At 42.3% G+C, this 22686-nt stretch overlaps 1 protein-coding gene across 1 annotated transcript in view; it reads right to left on the bottom strand.

Moving 5' to 3' along the window:
- Positions 1-6912: 6912 nt before the first annotated feature.
- The window catches only part of LOC139377246 (carboxyl-terminal PDZ ligand of neuronal nitric oxide synthase protein-like), a 30916-nt gene continuing 15142 nt past the window's right edge, over positions 6913-22686 (bottom strand). Inside the window, exons 4-10 of the mRNA XM_071120252.1 lie at positions 22468-22526; positions 21106-21214; positions 15828-15972; positions 14681-14805; positions 10500-10652; positions 8845-9013; positions 6913-7516 (exon numbers count right to left, since the gene is read on the bottom strand). Coding sequence (XP_070976353.1) covers positions 6990-7516; positions 8845-9013; positions 10500-10652; positions 14681-14805; positions 15828-15972; positions 21106-21214; positions 22468-22526 — 1287 coding nt within the window. The 3' untranslated portion in view covers positions 6913-6989. The remainder of the gene's footprint in view (positions 7517-8844; positions 9014-10499; positions 10653-14680; positions 14806-15827; positions 15973-21105; positions 21215-22467; positions 22527-22686) is intronic.

The raw sequence follows: 22686 nt of genomic DNA on the forward strand, positions 1-22686 counted from the left end.
AGGCTCGTGGTTAAGGCAGGCAGAATGGTCAGGCAGGCGGGTACTAAGTCCAGAAACAGGCAAGGGTCAAAACCGGGAGGACTAGAAAAAGGAGAATGCAAAAAGCAGGAGAACGGGAAAAACGCTGGTTGACTTGGAACATACAAGACGAACTGGCACAGAGAGACAGGAAACACAGAGATAAATACACTGGTACAGAGAGACAGGAAACACAGGGATAAATACACTGGGGAAAATAAGCGACACCTGGATGAGGTGGAGACAATGATGAGGACAGGTGAAACAGATCAGGGCGTGACACTGATGATGAGTAAAAACACTAGATTCCATATTCAGCAAATGTGTTTTAGCATGTCCAACATGTATGTGCTGTACCGCGTTAGCTACCCAGAGTTAGGAAACAGCAATGTCAGTATTCTTGTCACATTGAGCTTAATGAATGCTCCCACAGGTGCTGATCCCATCCGAAGACCAGCGCTGTTGGGCCCTTGCTCTCCCAGTCAGGACAGCACCTTTCAAAATGCTCTCAACACAGTCCACTGTGTCCAGACAGCTAATGGCTATAAATACCGACAGAGAAAGACATTTTGAAAAGGTCAATGTTAGTTGGAGCACAGAAAGTCGTTACCAGAGAAGAGCCGGTGCGGAATATGATGAGGAGACCTGGGTTCAAATAGTATTTGAAATAATTTCAAATACTTCAGCTGTGTTTGATTTGAGCTTGATTGAGTTTGCCTGTTGCAATGAAACTAATAGAACAGTCCCAAAAGTGCACCTGGCACTCCAGGCAGGTTAATGCGATTGCTCAAAGTATTTAAAAGATTTGAAATACTATTTGAACCCCGGTCTGGATAAGCGCTTCACAGGAGGATGAGGCAAACTAATGATACATCCCAAATGGCACACTATTCACTACGTAGTGCACGACTAGTGAATTGGGTGCGATTTTGGATGCATTCTAAAACAGCAGGCTATTTATCATTCCTTCACATGATCTAAAAGAGGAGATATATTGAACATGGCATTTGAGAAAGGGCATTTAATTCAACGAGGAGAGCGCCAGTGACATCACGTCAAAATAGTGCACTTCCACTTGTACACTTTCATATCAGAAAAGACATGATAGAGAGAGGGGGAGAGAGAGAGGGGAGAGAGAGAAGAGAGAGAGAAGAGAGGGAAGAGAGAGAAGAGGAGGGAAAGAGAGAAGAGAGGGGGAGAGAGAGAAGAGGGGAGAGAGTATGAGAGGGGAGAGAGTATGAGAGGGGAGAGAGAGAAGAGAGGGGAGAGAGTAAAATACAAGTAGAGAGGGCACCAGATAAATATAAAGAGTGTGTGTGTGTATGTGTGTTGGGGGGAGAGCGAGAGAGTCAGAGAGCGAAAGAGAGTAAAACATGCACAAAAAAGTACGAGAGTAGGAGAGAGAGAGAGATTTATCGATTTGGAGAGTGCTCAAAGACACGGCCCACCAATACATTGAGTCAGAGGCTTGGCGCCGAGTCAAAAAGTCCTGCTGTTTGACAGCTGGGCCATTACAATATGAAACGGCTGTTGTGGTGCAGTACATTGACACGAGGGAATAGTGACAGCCGTGTTGCAGAGAGTAGCACCTGCTAAATATGATGCTGTTTTTGCAACACACCTCTCCGCTGCAAACAACATTTTGATTCGGGGACGATAGTCAGTAAACATTTTAAGACTAGTGAAATATTGAAATAGTGAATCCTAACATGCCTCGCCTTGGGAGAGAGAGAAAATAGCTATGTTGAGCTACTGTAGAAATAGGCGTAATAACATTTTGACTGCATGATATGCAATTGGCTCAAAACCTCTCCTCCACAGATTAGTGATAGATTATTGGCCTAAAACCTCTCCTCTACAGAGAGTAGTGATAGATTATTGGCCTAAAACCTCTCCTCTACAGAGAAGTGATAGATTATTGGCCTAAAACCTCTCCTCTACAGAGTAGTGATAGATTATTGGCTCAAAACCTCTCCTCTACAGAGTAGTGATAGATTATTGGCTCAAAACCTCTCCTCTACAGAGTAGTGATAGATTATTGGCCTAAAACCTCTCCTCTACAGAGTAGTGATAGATTATTGGCTCAAAACCTCTCCTCTACAGAGTAGTGATAGATTATTGGCCTAAAACCTCTCCTCTACAGAGTAGTGATAGATTATTGGCTCAAAACCTCTCCTCTACAGAGTAGTGATAGATTATTGGCTCAAAACCTCTCCTCTACAGAGTAGTGATAGATTATTGGCCTAAAACCTCTCCTCTACAGAGAGTAGTGATAGATTATTGGCTCAAAACCTTTCCTCTACAGAGTAGTGATAGATTATTTGCTCAAAACCTCTCCTCTACAGAGAGTAGTGATAGATTATTGGCTCAAAACCTCTCCTCTACAGAGTAGTGATAGATTATTGGCTCAAAACCTCTCCTCTACAGAGAGTAGTGATAGATTATTGGCTCAAAACCTCTCCTCTACAGAGTAGTGATAGATTATTGGCTCAAAACCTCTCCTCTACAGAGTAGTGATAGATTATTGGCTCAAAACCTCTCCTCTACAGAGAGTAGTGATAGATTATTGGCTCAAAACCTCTCCTCTACAGAGTAGTGATAGATTATTGGCTCAAAACCTCTCCTCTACAGAGTAGTGATAGATTATTGACCTAAAATCTCTCCTCTACAGAGAGTAGTGATAGATTATTGGCTCAAAACCTTTCCTCTACAGAGTAGTGATAGATTATTTGCTCAAAACCTCTCCTCTACAGAGAGTAGTGATAGATTATTGGCTCAAAACCTCTCCTCTACAGAGTAGTGATAGATTATTGGCTCAAAACCTCTCCTCTACAGAGAGTAGTGATAGATTATTGGCTCAAAACCTCTCCTCTACAGAGTAGTGATAGATTATTGGCTCAAAACCTCTCCTCTATAGAGTAGTGATAGATTATTGGCTCAAAACCTCTCCTCTACAGAGTAGTGATAGATTATTGGCTCAAAACCTCTCCTCTACAGAGTAGTGATAGATTATTGGCCTAAAACCTCTCCTCTACAGAGTAGTGATAGATTATTGGCCTAAAACCTCTCCTCTACAGAGTAGTGATAGATTATTGGCTCAAAACCTCTCCTCTACAGAGTAGTGATAGATTGTTGGCTCAAAACCTCTCCTCTACAGAGTAGTGATAGATTATTGGCCTAAAACCTCTCCTCTACAGAGTAGTGATAGATTATTGGCCTAAAACATCTCCTCTACCGAGTAGTGATAGATTATTGGCTCAAAACCTCTCCTCTACAGAGAGTAGTGATAGATTACTGGCCTAAAACCTCTCCTCTACAGAGTAGTGATAGATTATTGGCTCAAAACCTCTCCTCTACAGAGTAGTGATAGATTATTGGCCTAAAACGTCTCCTCTACAGAGTAGTGATAGATTATTGGCTCAAAACCTCTCCTCTACAGAGTAGGGATATATTATTGGCTCAAAACCTCTCCTCTACAGAGTAGTGATAGATTATTGGCCTAAAACCTCTCCTCTACAGAGTAGTGATAGATTATTGGCCTAAAACCTCTCCTCTACAGAGTAGTGATAGATTATTGGCTCAAAACCTCTCCTCTACAGAGTAGTGATAGATTATTGGCCTAAAACCTCTCCTCTACAGAGTAGTGATAGATTATTGGCTCAAAACCTCTCCTCTACAGAGTAGTGATAGATTATTGGCCTAAAACCTCTCCTCTACAGAGTAGTGATAGATTATTGGCTCAAAACCTCTCCTCTACAGAGTAGTGATAGATTATTGGCCTAAAACCTCTCCTCTACAGAGTAGTGATAGATTATTGGCTCAAAACCTCTCCTATACAGAGCAGTGATAGATTATTGGCCTAAAACCTCTCCTCTACAGAGTAGTGATAGATTATTGGCCTAAAACCTCTCCTCTACAGAGTAGTGATAGATTATTGGCTCAAAACCTCTCCTCTACAGAGAGTAGTGATATATTATTGGCTCAAAACCTCTCCTCTACAGAGTAGTGATAGATTATTGGCTCAAAACCTCTCCTCTACAGAGAGTAGTGATAGATTATTGGCTCAAAACCTCTCCTCTACAGAGTAGTGATAGATTATTGGCTCAAAACCTCTCCTCTACAGAGTAGTGATAGATTATTGGCTCAAAACCTCTCCTCTACAGAGAGTAGTGATAGATTATTGGCTCAAAACCTCTCCTCTACAGAGTAGTGAAAGATTATTGGCTCAAAACCTCTGCTCTACAGAGTAGTGATAGATTAGTGGCTCAAAACCTCTCCTCTACAGAGTAGTGATAGATTATTGGCCTAAAACCTCTCCTCTACAGAGTAGTGATAGATTATTGGCTCAAAACCTCTCCTCTACAGAGTAGTGATAGATTATTGGCTCAAAACCTCTGCTCTACAGAGTAGTGATAGATTATTGGCTCAAAACCTCTCCTCTACAGAGTAGTGATAGATTATTGGCCTAAAACCTCTCCTCTACAGAGTAGTGATAGATTATTGGCTCAAAACCTCTCCTCTACAGAGTAGTGATAGATTATTGGCTCAAAACCTCTCCTCTACAGAGTAGTGATAGATTATTGGCTCAAAACCTCTCCTCTACAGAGTAGTGATAGATTATTGGCCTAAAACCTCTCCTCTACAGAGTAGTGATAGATTATTGGCTCAAAACCTCTCCTCTACAGAGTATTGATATATTATTGGCCTAAAACCTCTCCTCTACAGAGTAGTGATAGATTATTGGCTCAAAACCTCTCCTCTACAGAGAGTAGTGATAGATTATTGGCCTAAAACCTCTCCTCTACAGAGTAGTGATAGATTATTGGCTCAAAACCTCTCCTCTGCAGAGTAGTGATAGATTATTGGCCTAAAACCTCTCCTCTACAGAGTAGTGATAGATTATTGGCTCAAAACCTCTCCTCTACAGAGTAGTGATAGATTATTGGCTCAAAACCTCTCCTCTACAGAGAGTAGTGATAGATTATTGTCTCAAAACCTCTCCTCTACAGAGTAGTGATAGATAATTGGGTCAAAACCTCTCCTCTACAGAGTAGTGATATATTATTGGCTCAAAACCTCTCCTCTACAGAGTAGTGATAGATTATTGGCCTAAAACCTCTCCTCTACAGAGTAGTGATATATTATTGGCTCAAAACCTCTCCTCTACAGAGCAGTGATAGATTATTGGCTCAAAACCTCTCCTCTACAGAGCAGTGATAGATTATTGGCCTAAAACCTCTCCTCTACAGAGTAGTGATAGATTATTCAATCTAAATCCTATCTTGGGATAGATGGGAAACAGTGTAGCTATGGTGAGTTGAGCTATTGACTTTATGGTTAATAAGATTTTGGTTGTGCTGTATGATATTCAGTTGGCACAAAAGTTAATCGTACCATAGTCTAGGGGAAAATGATATATTGTATGTTGCAATGTGGCGGATAAAAACTTGAATATAAACTGTTTTGAATCACTTGTCCATTGCAAATGAGATCTAGTCAAATGTACTGTAACACAGTCTTAGTACAGCAGGCGTTTGCAGTTCACAGTTCAAAACAATATCAAGTCTAGTTTAATCCTTTTTAACCCATTTAAAGTCTTTCAATAAAAAACCCACCAAGACTGATGACTGGCCATGCTGGGTGGGTGTGTTTCACTGTTACACAATGGTCCAATAACACAGACCAGAGTCATATATTTAGATATATGATACAGACCAGAGTCCTATATTTAGACATATGATACAGACCAGAGTCATATATTTAGACATATGATACAGACCAGAGTCATATATTTAGACATATGATACAGACCAGAGTCATATATTTAGACATATGATACAGACCAGAGTCATATATTTAGATATATGATACAGACCAGAGTCATATATTTAGATATATGATACAGACCAGAGTCCTATATTTAGATATATGATACAGACCAGAGTCATATATTTAGACATATGATACAGACCAGAGTCATATATTTAGATATATGATACAGACCAGAGTCCTATATTTAGATATATGATACAGACCAGAGTCCTATATTTAGATATATGATACAGACCAGAGTCATATATTTAGATATATGATACAGACCAGAGTCCTATATTTAGATATATGATACAGACCAGAGTCATATATTTAGATATATGATACAGACCAGAGTCCTATATTTAGATATATGACACAGACCAGAGTCCTATATTTAGATATATGATACAGACCAGAGTCATATATTTAGATATATGATACAGACCAGAGTCCTATATTTAGATATATGATACAGACCAGAGTCATATATTTAGATATATGATACAGACCAGAGTCCTATATTTAGATATATGACACAGACCAGAGTCATATATTTAGATATATGATACAGACCAGAGTCATATATTTAGATATATGATACAGACCAGAGTCATATATTTAGATATATGATACAGACCAGAGTCATATATTTAGATGGCTCTGACACAGACTACAACTACACTGCAATAAGCCCAGGGGAGTAGAAACAGCAGCAGAAAGTCAAGTGCTGAGACAAAACATATGAAAATATATAAACAAATGCAACAAACACATGTAAACAACTGCATCAAATATAAACAAATGTGACCAAATATAAACAAAAACGGCAAAAATAAACAAATAATAAAATATCCAACATATGTAAACAATGCAACAAAAACAACATATTTAGCAAGTATAACAAATATAAACAAATATCAAATACATCTAAACAAATATCAAATAAATATAAACACATATAAACAAATATCTAATAAATATAAACAAATATCAAATAAATATAAACAAATATCAAATAAATATAAACAAATATCTAATAAATATTAACAAATATCAAACAAAAGTACTGTGAGCAGAGTTTGGAGGGAGGAGAACTGTCAACAACACTATAGCACTACTGTATATGCTATGACTGAGTGAAGCAGAGCTGTGGAGGGCTACACAGCCATCTCATCATCCAGACAGTCTGAAGGGCTCTCTGCGTTCAGCACGTTGAAGAGGCGTGCCGTGCCCTCAGGCCCCGCCCCCTCGCCCTGCCCCCAGCTGTCCCTGTCACTGCTCTCGTCCGTGTTGGACTCGTATTCCGAACCGATCCCCGACTCCCGGAACCGGAGGAGCTCCAGGGCTCCAAGGACCTCCTCTCCACCCACAGGGGAGTCCCCGTCTGGGCCGCCTGAGCTCGGACTCTCCCCCTCCTGGTCTTGGTTCTGATGGGGCTCCTCTCCCCTGCGGCGGGGGAAGCGGAAGCACTCCAGCCTCACGGCACTGCCGCCAGGCCCCAGAGAGAGGCTCTCCGGGGCCCTGGTCCCTGGTGGAGAGGACCCTGTTAGGGTGGAGGCCCATGGGCCATTGTTGATCTGGGGCTGACCCTGCTGGGGGCCCATGGAGGTGGGGATGGTGGGGGCGTCACGCAGGGGGGGCTTGGCACGGAAGGTGATCTCCAGCAAACTGTCCTGAGAGCCCACTGTGGAGAAAACAGAGGAGAGAGAGAGTGAGATTGAAAGAGGGATAAATAATGAAAGATACAAATAAAAGAAAGAAAGAGAATTAGTGGGAATGGAGGAAAGAAGATGAGTGGAGGGAATAGAGAGATGAGAGAGGAGGTGATTTGAGGGGATAATTGAGAGCGGAGATTATGATAAACTGGAAAGGGCAAGATGACAGGCAAGATAACAGGCAAGATGACAGGCAGGATGAGAGACAGGTAACAGGCCAGATGACAGGCAGGATGAAAGACAGGTAACAGGCAAGATGACAGGCAGGATGAGAGACAGGTAACAGGCAAGATGACAAGCAAGATAACAGGCAGATAACAGGCAAGATGACAGACAGGATGACAGGCAAGATGACAGGCAAGATGACAGGCAAGATGACAGACAAGATGACAGGCAAGATGACAGGCAAGATGACAGGCAAGATGACAGGCAAGAGTACAGGCAAGATGACAGGCAAGATGACAAGCAAGATGACAGGCAAGATGACAGGCAAGATGACAGCGTTACTGATAAGCTGTTATGTCAATTCTGATGATTATTAAATACATGACAGTACAGAAAAAGGAGAACAAAAGGATGAAAGATGAGAGGGGAGAGATGGAAAAATAAACAGGGATGAGAGGGGAGAGATGAGAAGAGAAAAAGGGATGAGAGGGGAGAGATGGGAAAATAAACAGGGATGAGGGGGGAGACATGAGACAAGAAACAGGGATGAGAGGGGAGAGATGAGAAGATAAACAGGGATGAGAGGGGAGAGATGAGAAGAGAAACAGGGATGAGAGGGGAGCGATGAGAAGAGAAACAGGGATGAGAGGGGAGAGATGAGTAGAGAAACAGGGATGAGAGGGGAGAGATGAGAAGAGAAACGGATGAGAGGGGAGCGATGAGAAGAGAAACAGGGATGAGAGGGGAGAGATGAGACGAGAAAAAGGGATGAGAGGGGAGAGATGGGAAAATAAACAGGGATGAGGGGGGAGAGATGAGACAAGAAACAGGGATGAGAGGGGAGAGATGAGAAGACAAACAGGGATGAGAGGGGAGAGATGAGAAGAGAAACAGGGATGAGAGGGGAGAGATGAGAAGAGAAACAGGGATGAGAGGGGAGAGATGAGAAGAGAAACAGGGATGAGAGGGGAGAGATGAGAAGAAAAACAGGGATGAGAGGGGAGCGATGAGAAGAGAAACAGGGATGAGAGGGGAGAGATGTGAATAGAAAGAGGGATGAAGAGTGAGGGGGAGAAGAAGGAAAGTGAGGGATAAGAGAAGAGAGAATGGATAAAGAAGCAGAGCCAGTCACTGGAGCTGAGTCCTCCAGCAGCCTTGAGCTCCAGCTCCTGGATCTGTTTGACCAGTAGGGAGATGTGCTGCAGCAGGTCAGTGTTCTGCAGCAGGAGTCTCTGGACACGGGCCTGGGCGTCTGTCCTTGCACGCACCTCCACTGACAGCTGGTCCTGGAGCACACACGTCTAGGTAGACACACACCACACACACACACTGGGAGGTGAGAGTGTATACACACACGTTTGCAGGGATGTATGTACTGTATGTAGATACTATATGTATGTACTGTATGTAGATACTGTATGTAGATACTATACGTAGGTAGATACTATATGTAGATACTGTATGTAGGTACTGTATGTAGATACTGTATGTATGTACTGTAGATACTGTATGTAGATACTGTATGTAGATACTGTATGTAGGTACTGTATGTAGATACTGTATGTATGTACTGTATGTATGTACTGTATGTATGTACTGTATGTATGTACTGTATGTAGGTACGGTATGTTCGTGTGCATGCTTACACACCAGGCGCATGTGTAACAGTATAACTTTAGACCGTCCCCTCGCCCATACCCGGGACCCTCTGCACACATCAACAACAGTCACCCATGAAGCGTCGTTACCCATCGCTCCACAAAAGCCGCGGCCCTTGCAGAGCAAAGGGGAACCACTACTTCAAGGTCTCAGAGCAAGTGACGTCACCGATTGAAACGCTATTTAGCGCGCACCGCTAACTAAGCTAGCCGTTTCACAACCGTTACACATGCATGCAAAAATGCGAACGCACACACACACACACACATTTGTGTATTACTATTTTTGTGAGGACACACACACATACACACGGTAAAATAATATAAATGAATATGCACTCATAGGTTATTAAACATACACACACAGAAATACCCCAAAATATCTAACAGAAATTCACAAACACACATCCACTGATCCAGGATCAAAGGGAATGTTTCTTCGCCCCTGTGATTCTGCCTCTGTTCGCTCAGCATTAAAAAGAATCCGTCGTTATAACCCCAAAACCAGCCCAAACCTCATTAGACCAAGCCATGTGATTACAGGAATGACAAGAGAGAATGAGAAACAGACTAGACAGTGTAGAGTGACAACATTGAGCCGGCTTGCTCGTTAGTCATAAGGAATGTCTCGTTAGACCAGCAGAGCTGAGAGCTACCTTTGAGGAAGAGCACTGTCTTATCATTCTTTATAGCCCCAGCAGCAAAAGGCAATACCTCTCCCTTGTTGAACCGTCAATCATTAGAGTGGTAGCTCAGGGTAGCACGAACCAATTAAACAAAATAAACACTAATTGAACTACTTAAAAGTAACGTAAACACATTCGTGAAAAAACTCAACATATAAAATGTTGTATTTATAATACACACGTTACTGTTTATAGTGACGGTTCAGACACATTATGAAATATCCACTTCTGCTCACCACAGAAAATGCTGTACGAGGTTTCTAGCTAGCTAATAATCTGCCAAGGTACTGTGGCTCAAGTTTAATAGTCTCTTTTTGATCTAAAATACCATAACAAACAGTGAAATGTACAGTATTTTGGCTAATCAAACTATGCCAATGTTACTCATAAGCTGCATTCAACAAGACAAACTGTAATTTGGAAAAGTTTGAAAACGTGTCTACCTGTGCTGCAGCAGCCTGGGCCTGCTGCTCCTGCTGCTGGAGCAGCCTCTGGAGCAGCTGCACCTGGTGCTCCACTGAGCGGGGGGAGTTCACAGCCAACAGGTCCGACACGGATGGCCCCGTTGTGGGGGAGGTCAGCTGCAGGGCTGGGTCCTTGGATGGGGAATAAAGAGGACCAGGTCAGTTGTTAGTGATCTATAATGAATGAGGATAAGAGGGTACATGTTACGTTGCATATTGTTAAGCTGCAAGATTCCAGTAACTTTTCCCCAAATCTACTGTTCTTTTCCCAGAAATCTTGGTTGAAGGATTCCCAGATTGTCTGATGATTCCCTCCTGATTCTGGGAATCTTCAAATCGGGATTTCAGAAAAAAAACCTGTACATTTTGGGGAAGTTACTGAAATTTTACAGGCCCATACTGTACATTGTTGTATGTTCACACAGGCAGAAATTAGTTACTAATACTGTTATCTTTATGTGGAGCAAAACTGTCATGATTTCTATTCCATCTGATAGTATTAGCCTTAATTTCCCCATTGGTGAATGGTGCCACTGTGTTACTACGTGTTATAATTGTGTATACCACAATAGTGAAAGCTCATTTTGGAAACCTATTGGACTTCATTTAGCACTTCACTTAATATGCCTACAATCATAAAGAAATAAGGACACAGCACCAAGGACAGCTCCGTACTAGCAGTAATTATCTCTGTGCTATGAATACACCGGGCTGGGATTCAACACAATACGGTTCAATACAATACAATAGGCTACAAAAGAGGTTGATACAATCAGACAGGGAAGATGAAGCTATTAACAAAGAGATAGAGAGAGAAAGAGAGACAGAGATAGGAAGATAGAAAGTTATTTGACAAGCAGAAAGAGAGAGTGAAAGAACACCTTTTAAAAGGGAGACTATAAATAGTGGTCTGGAGGAGAGTGGCTGTTATGTCTGACAGTATTTATGGGGGTCTTTGAGTACCTTCTTGTGTTGTACAGCATGTTAGCTTTTGTGACAGACATCTACCGCATGTTACAGTACAAAGACAATCTGGTTTGATGGAGATGAGGGTCTATCTCAGCCCAGCTCAGCTCATAGAGGATTATCATTCGATTATTAGTTCATTACTTAAGTATATTGATGGTATACAGTAGAGACAGACCAGACCGTTCAACTGTCCTCTACTCTAAGTGCATCGATGACGTTGTCCCACAGTGACCGTACGTACATATCCCAAACAGAAGCCATGGATTACAGGTAACATCCACACCGAGCTAAGGAAAGCGAAGGTAACCTGCCTGTCGATGTTGCACACACTGTATATATACTTTTTCTGTTGTATTATTGACTGTATGTTTGTTTATTCCATGTGTAACTCTGTGTTGTTGTTTGTGTTGCACTGCTTTGCTTTATCTTGGCCAAGTCGCAGTTGTAAATGAGAACTTGTTCTCAACTGGCCTACCTGGTTAAATAAAGGTGTTCTCAACTGGCCGACCTGGTTAAATAAAGGTGAAATAAAATAAAATATACATTTAATTTTGGATTGGAGATGTTTAATGTGAGTCTGGAAGGAGAGTTTACAGTCTAGCCAGACACCTAGGTATTTGTAGTTGTCCACATATTCTAAGTCTAAAAACCGTCCAGAGTAGTGATGCTAGTCAGACGGGCAGGTGGGGGTGTAACCGATGTGAAATGGCTAGCTAGTTAGCGGGGTGTGCGCTAATAGCGTTTCAATCGGTGACGTCACTCGCTCTGAGACCTTGAAGTAGTTGTTCCCCTTGCTCAGCAAGGGCCGCGGCTTTTGTGGAGCCATGGGTGCTATACTGTTACACTGCCAGCAATCGGTTGAAAAGCATGCATTTAGTTTTACTAGCATTTAAGAGCAGTTGGAGGCCACGGAAGGAGTGTTGTATGGCATTGAAGCTCGTTTGGAGGTTTGTTAACACAGTGTCCAAAGAAGAATGGTACAATGGTATGAATGGTACAGAATGGTGTCGTCTGCATAGAGGTTGTTCACTGTTCACTCTGCTACCGCACGACAAGCGATACCGGAGCGCCAAGTCTAGGACCAAAAGGCTCCTCAACAGCTTCTACCCCCAAGCCATCAGACTGCTGAACAATTAATCAAATGGCCACAATGTATTCCCCCCCCCCCCTTTGTGTTTACATTGCTGCTACTTGCTGTTTATTATCTATGCATAGTCACTTTCCAAATGACCTGGACTAACCTGTACCCCCACACATTGACCTGGTACTGGTACTCCCTGTATAAAGCCTCATTATTGTTATGTCATTTTCTTGTATTACTTTTGATTTGATTATATTCTTCTACTTTAGTTAATTGGTAAATGTTTTCTGAACTCTATTTCTTGAACTCCATTGTTAGATAAGACGTTCACTGTAAAACAAGACCTCTAGAAAACACAATACTATCATCATCTTGCTAACAACCATCGGTTCAAACACAGAAGTCCCCCACCATAGACTTTATCATATCAATATGGAATGAGAGAGAGAGAGAGAGAGAGAGAGAGAGAGAGAGAGAGAGAGAGAGAGAGAGAGAGAGAGAGAGAGAGAGAGAGAGAGAGAGAGAGAGAGAGAGAATAGATAGTGAGTGGGTTGCATGACACACTGGCTAGTAGAGCACTGGAGAGCATCATGCTGTGTTTTCATCAATAAAACATCGGAACACATTAATATTACAGCACCACCCTATGAGATATTTCTCGACCTTATGACAACAAACACAAGATAACGACAAACAGGAGATAACATCTCAGATCCACACTAGATCCTTCAGTAGTGTCTGTTAATCTGCAAAAAGCTTCAACGTCATAGGATGCCACCTTTCCAACAAATCAGTTTGTCAAATTTCTGCCCTGCTAGAGCTTCCCCGGCAAGCTGTAAGTGCTGTTATTGTGAAGTGGAAATGTCTAGGAGTAACCAATGGCTCAGCCGTGAAGTGGTGGGCCACCCAACCTCACAGAACGAGACTGGCGAGTGCTGAAGTCCGTAGCACGTAAAAATCGCCTGTCCTCGGTTCCAACACCGAGTTCCAAACTGCCTCTGAAAGCAACGTCAGCACAAGAACTGTTCGTTGGGAGCTTCATGAAATGGGTTTCCAAGGCCGAGCAGCCGCACACAAGCCTAAGATCACCATGTGCAATGCCAAGCGTTGGCTGGAGTGGTGTAAAGCTTGCCGCCATTGGATTCTGGAGCAGTGGAAACACGTTCTTTGGAGTGATGAATCACGCTTCACCATCTGGCAGTTCAACGGACTAATCTGGGTTGAGTGGATGCCAGGTGAACGCTACGTGCCACAATGCATAGAGACAACTGTAAAGATTGGTGGAGGAGGAATAATGGTCTGGGGCTGTTTTCCATAGTCCAGGCTAGACCCCTTCGTTCCAGTGAATGGAAAACTTAATGCTACAGAATACAATGATGTTATAGATTCTGTGCTTCCAACTTTGTGACAACAATTTGGGGAAGGCCCTTTCATGTTTCAGCATGACAACGTGTCAGGCCCTGATCTGTTTCACCTGTCCTTGTGCTTGTCTCCACCCCCTCCAGGTGTCGCTTATTATCCCCGGTGTACAAACTGCCGTTTGTCATGGCTCCTATTTTTCCCAGTCTCTGTTTTTTCGAGTCTTCCTGGTTTATGAACTCTCACCTGTCTCCGACCTGCCTTTTGTCTACCCCTTTTGTTCTAATAAATATCGGAGCTCAATCATTTTCCTCCTTTCTCTGCATTTGGATCTCGCCTTGTGCCCTTATACAATGCCCACGTGCACAAAGCGAGGTCCATAGAGAAATGGTTTGTTGAGATCGGTGTGGAAGAACTTGACTGGCCTGCACAGAGCCCTGACCTCAACCCCATTCAACACCTTTGGGATAAATTGAAAAGCCGGCTGCGAGCCAGGCCTAATCGTCCAATATCAGTACCCGAACACACTAATGCTCTTGTGGCTGAATCGAAGCAAGTCCCTGCAGCAACGATCCAAAATCTAGTGGAAAGCCTTCCCAGAAGAGTTTGCTGCTACAGCAGTAAAGGGGGGACCAACTCCATATTAATGCCCATTATTTTGGAATGAGATGCTTGATGAGCAGGTGTCCACATACATTTTCTGTTGCAAAACGTTTCGTTACAGTGTGATGTAATGAATAAGACTCAGTACCTTCCCATCTTTACTAAGAGGGTCCTGTCTTTTGGTCTTGTCCAGGTCAGATGACAAACAGTCAATGCTCTCCTCTGTGGTGGCTTCAAGGTCAGTCGAATCAGACAATGCCAACCTCGTCTTGGCTGAATGAGAGAGATGGATGGAGAGGGATGGATGGAGAGAGATATGGATGGAGAGACAGAAAGATGGATGGAGAGAGAAAACAAATCATAAACATACTAACATAGGGACCAACTACCACCAGCAAAAACGTATAACATAACCCATTTTTTTATACAAACTAACTGTATTTTAGAGATTTTCTCAGACCCAAAGACGCTTGAAACATCGAATCAGAATTTGGCTCCTCTCCACTTTCTCTAGAGTCACAACACACTCTAACTGATTGAGTCTCAGAAGAGAATGTCCCCACTGTGCAAATATAGAACAGTATGTACTAGGTAATAAGGCACTACTAGGTAATAAGATGGTTCTAGGTAATAAGATGGTTCTAGATAATAAGACAGTACTAGGTAATAAGATGGATTTGGTAATAGGATGGTTCTAGGTAATAAGATGGTTCTAGGTAATAAGATAGATCTAGGTGATAGGATGGATCTAGGTAATAGGACGGTACTAGGTAATAAGAGGGTTCTAGGTAATAGGACGCTACTAGGTAATAAGATGGTTCTAGGTAATAAGATGGCTCTAGGTAATAATATGGTTCTAGGTAATACGATGGTTCTAGGTAATAAGATGGCTCTAGGTAATAAGATGGTTCTAGGTAATAAGATGGCTCTAGGTAATAAGATGGTTCTAGGTAATAAGATGGTTCTAGGTAATAAGATGGCTCTAGGTAATAATATGGTTCTAGGTAATAAGATGGCTCTAGGTAATAAGATGGTTCTAGGTAATAAGATGGTTCTAGGTAATAAGATGGCTCTAGGTAATAATATGGTTCTAGGTAATAAGATGGCTCTAGGTAATAAGATGGCTCTAGGTAATAAGATGGTTCTAGGTAATAAGATGGTTCTAGGTAATAAGATGGCTCTAGGTAATAATATGGTTCTAGGTAATAAGATGGTTCTAGGTAGTAAAATGGTTCTAGGTAATAAAATGGTATAATGTAATAAGGCAGTATGGTGCATGGGCAAGTGAGTCACACCTGGCACAGCGTCTTCCCCATCTGCATCGGTAGCATTGGTGTCCAGTCCATCCTCAGAGCTCTGCTCCCCTGTCTGCTGCAGGGTCAGCTGGTGGCACACGTCAAAGGCCTGGCCCACTGTCCGCACAATGCGCATGGCCTGGGACTAGAGGGGTGGGGGGTGAAAGAAAAGGGGAGAGGGAGGTGAGTGGAGGGAGGGAGGGGGAGAGATGGGGAGGGGGAGAGATGGGGAGGGAGGGAGGGAGGGAGGGAGGGAGGGAGGGAGGGAGGGAGGGAGGGAGGGAGGGGGAGAGATGGGCAGGGGGAGAGATGGGGAGGGAGGGAGGGAGGGAGGGAGATGGGGAGGGAGGGAGGGAGGGGGAGAGATGGGGAGGGAGAGATGGGGAGGGACGGAGAGAGACAGAGGAAGAAGGGGAGAGACAGAGGAGGGAGGGGGAGAGATGGGAGGGAGAGAGACAGAGGAAGAAGGGGGAGAGACAGAGGAGGGAGGGGGAGAGATGGGAGGGAGAGAGAGAGATGGGGGAGAGAGAGGACAACAAAAGAAGGAGGGGAGAGAGTTTTAGACGGCACAGTAATTCAGTAGGTGCATGCTGTCGTTGTAATGGATTGGTTCATTCCAGAGCCGTAGGATCTCAAGCTTTTCCTTTAGACCCTCCCTACAAGGCACAACGAACTCAAAAATCCATTGATTATGTAACCAAAGTAATTCATTATTTCCAACGTTATACATTCTTGCCCTTAGAGCAATTATGCCGCAACGCCCGAAAGAGGGTTGTCTTGTGCACTCAGTGGCACATTGACCAGGTGCTTTAAAATGCCCCACATTCATACTGTGGAGGAATGCTGCCACAAGGCTGTCAATCACCACTGTATGTCGGTAAGCACAGGGCCAGTGTTGTGTGTGTAAGACCGTGTGCTCCTACGGTGCAACAATAATGACCACCGTTATATGTTTATGATATTCTATGTTACCTGTGTATAGTAAGTACCATACTGTACCATATGATGATCATTTGAGCTATTTCCAGTAGATGCCTCAATCCAAAAGGATCACCACTAAAAGGATCACCACTAATTTTAATTTTGCATGGCCCAACGGGAAGTGAACTCACGACCTTTGAGATACTAGCACTGCTCTCAAAAAATAACCATCTGGATCACAAGGCCAATTTAGGAATTTCGGGATTCTATAAACCCAACAGTGATCAATGGGAGCCAGGGTTACCAAACCCAGTATCAGCAGTTTACCCTCCTCTCCTCTGGACAAGGTTTGATCTGGAAGTCCGAGATAAGAGGTTCAGGGCTGGAGGCATCTGAGAAGCGCGACTACACCATATAGGGGATTACATTCTGTGTCTTTACTTTCTGGTACAGATGGCAGGTGGTACACGTTGCAAATGTCAGAATTAAAAGCCTCTTTCTCTCTGACTGCATCCCTATGTAGTGCCCTACTTATGACCAGGGCCAATAAGGAATAGGGTGTCATTTGTGATGAATTAGTATGCTGCTTCACTCAGTCACTGTCAACGGTACATGCCTGGTATCCATGGTGAAGTCAACCTCACTGGAAGGGTTGTTATCCAGGCTTTTGTAATGAAGAACATTTCCGCTGTTTGATATGCAGTTATGGGGTAGTCGCGTGCCATTCTTTTCTACGAACATTTTTCTATCATGCAGAGTTGAAAGTCATCACATGTGTGTACTGTGTGCAACTGTGATCTTGTAGATGAGACAATGTGTGTGTGTGTTTGTGTATAGACAAAACTCTCTATTGATCCAAGAGTCCCAAGGCTCCAAGGCTCCTTTAATGCATCATTGCACAGTGCCCTATACCCAGCCCCCTTCCCAAAGCAGCTGCTGCCACATATCTGATACCCTGTAGAGATAAACGGATTATACACCACAAACTAAATACCACTGATTATATACCACTGATTATATACCACGGATTATATACCACAGATTATATACCACGGATTATATGGGGTGGCAGGGTAGCCTAGTGGTTAGAGTGTTGGACTAGTAACCGGAAGGTTGCAAGTTCAAACCCCTGAGCTGACGAGGTACAAATCTGTCGTTCTGCCACTGAACAGGCAGATTTGTACCTTGTCAGCTCGGGGGTTTGAACTTGCAACCTTCCGGTTCCTAGGCCGTCATTGAAAATAAGAATTTGTTCTTAACTGACTTGCCTAGTTAAATAAAGGTAAAAATATATATATATATACCACATAGTATATACCACAGATTATATACCACGGATTATATACCACATAGTATATACCACAGATTATATACCACAGATTAAATACCACAGATTATATACCACATATTATATACCATGGATTAAATACCACAGATTATATACCATGGATTAAATACCACAGATTATATACCATGGATTAAATACCACAGATTATATACCACAGATTATATACCACATATTATATACCACAGATTATATACCACATATTATATACCACATATTATATACCACTGATTATATACCACTGATTATATACCACTGATTATATGCCACTGATCTGGATCCTGTGGATAATTTACATCTCATACCCAGCCCACTCCCACAGCGATACACACTGTCTTAACCATAGAATTACATAAAAGATATATAGAAAGTATTCACACTCCTTGACCTTTTCCACGTTTTTTTTGTTACAGCCTGAATTTAAAATCGATGAAATTTAGATTTTTTTTGTCACTGGCTTTAACACAAAGTGGAATTATGTTTTTAGAACTGTTTACAAATGAATGAACAATTTAAAGTCTTGAGCCAATAAGTATTCAACCCCTTTGTTATGCCAAGCCTAAATACATTCAGGAGTACAAATGTGCTTAACAAGTCACATAATAAATTGCATGGATTCACTCTTGTGTGCAATAATAATGTTTAACATGATTTTTGAATGACTACATCATCTCTGTACACCACACATACAATTATCTATAAGGTCCCCTCAGTCGAGCAGTGAATCTCAAACACAGATTCAACCACAAAGACCAGGTAGGGTTCCCAATGCCTTGCAAAGAAGGGCACCTATTGGTAGATGGGTAAAAATAAAAAAGCAGACATTGAATATCCCTTTGAGCATGGTGAAGATATTAATTACACTATGGATGGTGTATCAATACACCCAGTCACCCAGATACAGGCGTCCTACCTAACTCAGTTGCCGGAGATGAAGGAAACCACTCAGGGATTTCACCATGTGGCCAATGGTGACTTTAAAACAGTTACAGAGTTTAATGACTGTGATATGAGAAAACTGAGAATGGATCAACAACATTGTAGTTACTCCACAATACTAACTTAATTGACAGAGTGAAAAGAAGGAAGTCTGTACAGAATACAAATATTCCAAGATATGCATCCTATTTGCAATTAGCCATTAAAGTAAATCTTCAAAAAAATGTGGCAAAGAAATTAACTTTTTGTCCTGAACACAAAGCATTATGTTTGGGGCAAATCTAACACAACACACAAAGTACGACTCTTCATATTTTCAAGCATGGTGGTGGCTGCATCATGTTATGGGTATTCTTGTTATCGGCAAGTACTAGGGAGATTTTTATGATAAAAATAAACAGAATAGAGTTTAGCAAAGGAAAAATTCTAGAGGAAAACTTGGTTAAGTCTGCTTTTCAACAGACACTGGGAGACATATTCACCTTTCAGCAGGACAATAACCTAAAATACAAGACCAAATATACACTGGAGTTGTTTACCAAGACGACATTGAATGTTCCTGAGTGGCCTACTTATTACAGTTTTGACTAAAATCGGCTTGAAAATCTGTGGCAAGACTTGAAAATAATGTGCAAATATTGTACAATCTAAACTCAGCAAAAAAAGAAATGTCCTCTCACTGTCAACTGTGTTAATTTTCAGCAAACTTAACATGTGTAAATATTTGTATGAACATAACAAGATTCAACAACTGAGACATAAACTGAACAAGTTCCACAGACATGTGACTAACAGAAATTGAATAATGTGTCCCTGAACAAAGGAGGGTCAAAATCAAAAGTAACAGTCAGTATCTGGTGTGGCCACCAGCTGCATTAAGTACTGCAGTGCGTCTCCTCCTCATGGACTGCACCAGATGTGCCAGTTCTTGCTGTGAGATGTTACCCCGCTCTTCCACCAAGGCACCTGCAAGTTCCCGGACATTTCTGGGGGGAATGGCCCTAGTCCTCACCCTCCGATCCAACGTGCTCAGTGGGATTGTGATCCGGGCTCTTCGCTGGCCATGGCAGAACACTGACACTCCTGTCTTGCAGGAAATCATACACAGAACGAGCAGTATGGCTGGTGGCATTGTCATGCTGGAGGGTCACGTCAGGATGAGCCTGCAGAAAGGGTACCACATGAGGGAGGAGGATGTCTTCCCTGTAACGCACATCGTTGAGATTGCCTGCAATGACAAGCTCAGTCCGATGAAGCTGTGACACACCGCCCCAGACCGTGACGGACCCTCCACTTCCAAATCGATCCCGCTCCAGAGTACAGGCCTCGGTGTAACGCTCATTCCGTCGACGATAAACGTGAATCCAACCATCATCCCTGGTGAGACAAAACCGTGACTCGTCATTGAAGAGCACTTTTTGCCTGTCCTGTCTGTTCCAGCGACGGTGGGTTTGTGCCCATTTATTGCCCTGGCCACATCTGCAGTCCTCATGCCTCCTCCTTCTTTTGGGGATTTCCAGAGTCAGTAAAATGGCTTCTTTAGTGTCCTAAGTTTTCATAACTGTGACCTTTAATTGCCTACCGTCTGTAAGCTGTTAGTGTCTTAATGACCGTTCCACAGGTGCATGTTCATTAATTGTTTATGGTTCTTTGAAAAAGCATGAGAAACTGTGTTTAAACCCTTTACAATGAAGATCTGTGAAGTTATTTGGATTTTTATGAATTATCTTTGAAAGACAGGGACATTTCTTTTCTTGCTGGGTTTAGGTGTACAAAGCTCTTAGAAAGACTCACAGCCGCCAAAGGTGATTCTAACGCGTATTGACTCAAGGGCTTGAACACTTATATAATCAAGATACTGTATATTAGTGTTTTATTTTTCATAAATGTTCTACAAAAGTTATAATTTTTCTTATCATTTTTCTTCCACGTTGACATTACAGAGTATTTTATGTAGATCGTTGACACTAAATGCCAATTAAATACGTGTTAATCCCACTTTGTAACACAACAAAATGTCAAGGCAATACTTTCTGAAGGAGCTGTAGAATTATAGGATCTCTAAGGTCTTACCTTCCTCTTGGATTTGAAGACATTACAACGGAACATGTTGCTCTGTCCATCTCTCGCAATGTAACTGAAGATCTTCAATTCCTGGGCGTCATGTGACACATAGAAAATCCTAAATGAGACGGGAAAAATGTAATGATAGATGAGAATTTGATTGATTTCACTTTTAAAGGCCCAATGCAGCCATTTCATATCAATATCAAATCCTTTCGCTGTAATAATTTAAGTAACTTACTGTAATAGTTTTCCATTCAAATTCAAAAACAAACAAAAAAAAGCAAAAACTATTTCTCAATTTAAAAAAATTCTAGGACTGTCTGGGAGTGGTCTGAGTGGGGAAGGGGAAAACTGGCTGTTACTCTCTTGGTTATTGGTCTACTAACCAATTTACTGCCTGGTGATGTCACCTGGCAAGCCAAAATCTTCCGCCCATGCAAGCGGTTGATTAGAACATCCTATGTAGATTGTATTTTCAGGGGCCTCCCGTGTGGCGCAGCAGTCTAAGGCACTGCATCGCAGTGCTAAAGGCATCACTACACATCTGGGTTCAATCATGTGACCGGGAGACTAATGAGGTGGCGCACAATTGGCCCAGCGTTGTCTGGGTTAGGGGAGGGTTTGGCTGGCTGGGATGTCCTTGTCCCGTCGCACTCTAGCGACTTCTTGTGTCGACCGGGTGCATGCACGCTGACATCGGTCGCAGGCTATACAATGTTTTCATTGACACATTGGTGTGGCTGGCTTCGGGGTTAATCAAGCAGTGCGACTTGTTAGGGTCATGTTTCCGAGGACGCATGACTCTCGACCTTCGCCTCTCCCGAGTCCGTACGGGAGTTGGAGCAATGGGACAAGACTGTAACTACCAATTGGATATCATGAAAATGGGGTAAAATGTACCCCCCCCAAATATAGTTTTTTCTACTAGGAAATAACACTGATCACATGTTCATACTGTTACAGTGTTAGTTTCATCAACAAAACTGAATGTTGACCTTACTGGGCCTTTAACTACTCAACCAAAAGTCATCCATGTATAAAAATACCCCCAAAACATTTTCAAGGCTCCGTGCTGTGAAAAACATGATTTTCCTGTGTGTTATATATATTTCCTCTCCACACTGTGAGGTTGGAATAATACTATTAAATAGTGAAAATTATGATAGAGACTTCCTGTAAATTAGATTATAGACCAATAGGAAAGAGACTTCCCAACCTCTCTTTTTGGACCATTTTAATTGAAAACAATCTCAGGCAGGTACTTTATTATTTTCCAGAAAGGATTTGATATTGAGATTTTTTTTTAAATGGCCGCATTGGACTTTTAAAAAGAGTGTTATGTTTGAGGACACTTTGACATTCCCTTACCTATAGATGGGGTCTTGTGTTATCATGACTGTGTTGTCATCCCATGAACACTCTTTCCTCTGGAAGACAACCAGAGAACAACACAATGCTGCAATTCACTGCTATGACTTAGGAACAGATTCACTTCAGATATGAAGTGTTTCACCTAAAATAAATATGGACTTAAACTTTTTTCCATCTGCAGACATTCAATATGGAGGACCTTGCAGCTTCCATGAA

Source organism: Oncorhynchus clarkii, chromosome 20 (genome assembly GCF_045791955.1).
Source record: "Oncorhynchus clarkii lewisi isolate Uvic-CL-2024 chromosome 20, UVic_Ocla_1.0, whole genome shotgun sequence".
NCBI lineage: Eukaryota > Metazoa > Chordata > Actinopteri > Salmoniformes > Salmonidae > Oncorhynchus > Oncorhynchus clarkii.